At 33.5% G+C, this 1,457-nt stretch overlaps 1 protein-coding gene across 1 annotated transcript in view; it reads left to right on the top strand.

The window, feature by feature from the left end:
- Positions 1 to 1,457, top strand: part of LOC107599866 (calcium-binding mitochondrial carrier protein SCaMC-1-B-like) — a 9,264-nt gene that overhangs the window by 5,793 nt on the left and 2,014 nt on the right. Inside the window, exons 6-7 of the mRNA XM_016291573.1 lie at positions 180 to 317; positions 399 to 506. Of these exons, the coding sequence (XP_016147059.1) occupies positions 180 to 317; positions 399 to 506 (246 nt within the window). The remainder of the gene's footprint in view (positions 1 to 179; positions 318 to 398; positions 507 to 1,457) is intronic.

The raw sequence follows: 1,457 nt of genomic DNA, 5'->3' as shown, positions 1-1,457 counted from the left end.
ATTTTGAATTTTGTTAGATCTTTCAAATCAAAAGTCTCAAGTACAGTCAGAGCAATTCTTTAGCTTAGAAAGAATTTGTATTTCAATTCAATTGTGAGTAATCACAATATATTTAATTTGTAAAACTGTGAGTGTCTGATCTGACAATAATAGCCTGAACAGTGCAATATGCTAAACAGGTTTTTGGATCCAAAGCTGTGTCTCTGGGATTCCGAGAGCTGCAGACTGGAGGTTTTAGATCCTTGTGGCAAGGAAATGCTGTGAATGTTCTTAAAGGAACACCACAATCAACGCTTCAGTGCTTCATCTATGCCCAGGTGTGCCCACAAACACACACACATTCGCTCATATGAACACAAATGTTCAAACATGAATTCTTTATCTCACTGTCCTTACAGATGAGGATGTACACGCTTGGCGAGAGGGACAGTCTGTCGGTCCATCAAAGGTTTGGACTGGGCTGTGTGTCAGGGGCCGTGGCACATGCCGCGTTCTACCCCTTAGAGGTATCACAGTGACACAACAGGTTGGAGTTCCTTACTGTTAGAGGTGTTGTTTGTGAAATGTTTGTGAAAGAAAGGGTGTAGTTGTCATGCCTGTCATCATTTATATCTAGAAGGTGAACTTTTACAAAGAATTTCTCATGCAATAACCAATAAAACTCTCATGCAATAACCAGTAAAAAATAAAAAGTTATATATATTTTTTCTTTTTCAGAACACAATTGACACATTGAGAAAAATCCATATCGTATTACTTTCTAATTTACTTTACAACAAAGGCAGGATACAACAACATAAAGAGCGAATATGGATGCAAATTAGGTGTATAACTGATTCATTATCTTTGTGTTGTATTATTTTCATGCTTGTTTCCTACAGAGAATGTCTAATGTAGCTTTGTTACACAAGCCTGTTGCCTCATGTAACAGCTAAATGCACGGCAAAATAAACTGCTACATTTAATCGTCGGTAATTGTGACCAAAAAGGAACAGAAAAAGCATAAATAATGTTTTTGTTACTTGTAATAAAAGAAATGTTAACTAAAAATGGAAATATTTTTGTACTAAAATAACAATAACTGATATAAAAGTTAATAAATATAGACAAGAAAGACAAAAAACAACTAAAACTTTAACTGAAATTAAAATGAAAATAAATAAAAACATGTTCAAAATATTAATAAAACTATTATAATAGTATATCCCAGTTGTTAAATGACATTGATTGCGACAAAACTTTTAAAATAAGAAATGTCATGTGCCCTGATTGCTAGAATTAAAGTTGCAAGAAATAAAGTCACAATTGCAAGATATAAAGTTTTTAAAGTCACAAGTATTACAGATAAAGTCATAGTTGTGAAACATTAACTCACAATTAAGAAAAATCAATTGTGAGAGTCAATTGAGAGATATAGGCCCGGTTTCACAAACGAGGCTTAGCTTAAGCCAGGACTA

The sequence above is a fragment of the Sinocyclocheilus grahami genome, unplaced genomic scaffold (genome assembly GCF_001515645.1).
Source record: "Sinocyclocheilus grahami isolate Dianchi unplaced genomic scaffold, SAMN03320097.WGS_v1.1 scaffold273.1, whole genome shotgun sequence".
Taxonomy (NCBI): Eukaryota; Metazoa; Chordata; class Actinopteri; order Cypriniformes; family Cyprinidae; genus Sinocyclocheilus; species Sinocyclocheilus grahami.
This window is presented reverse-complemented; position numbering and strand designations above follow the sequence as displayed.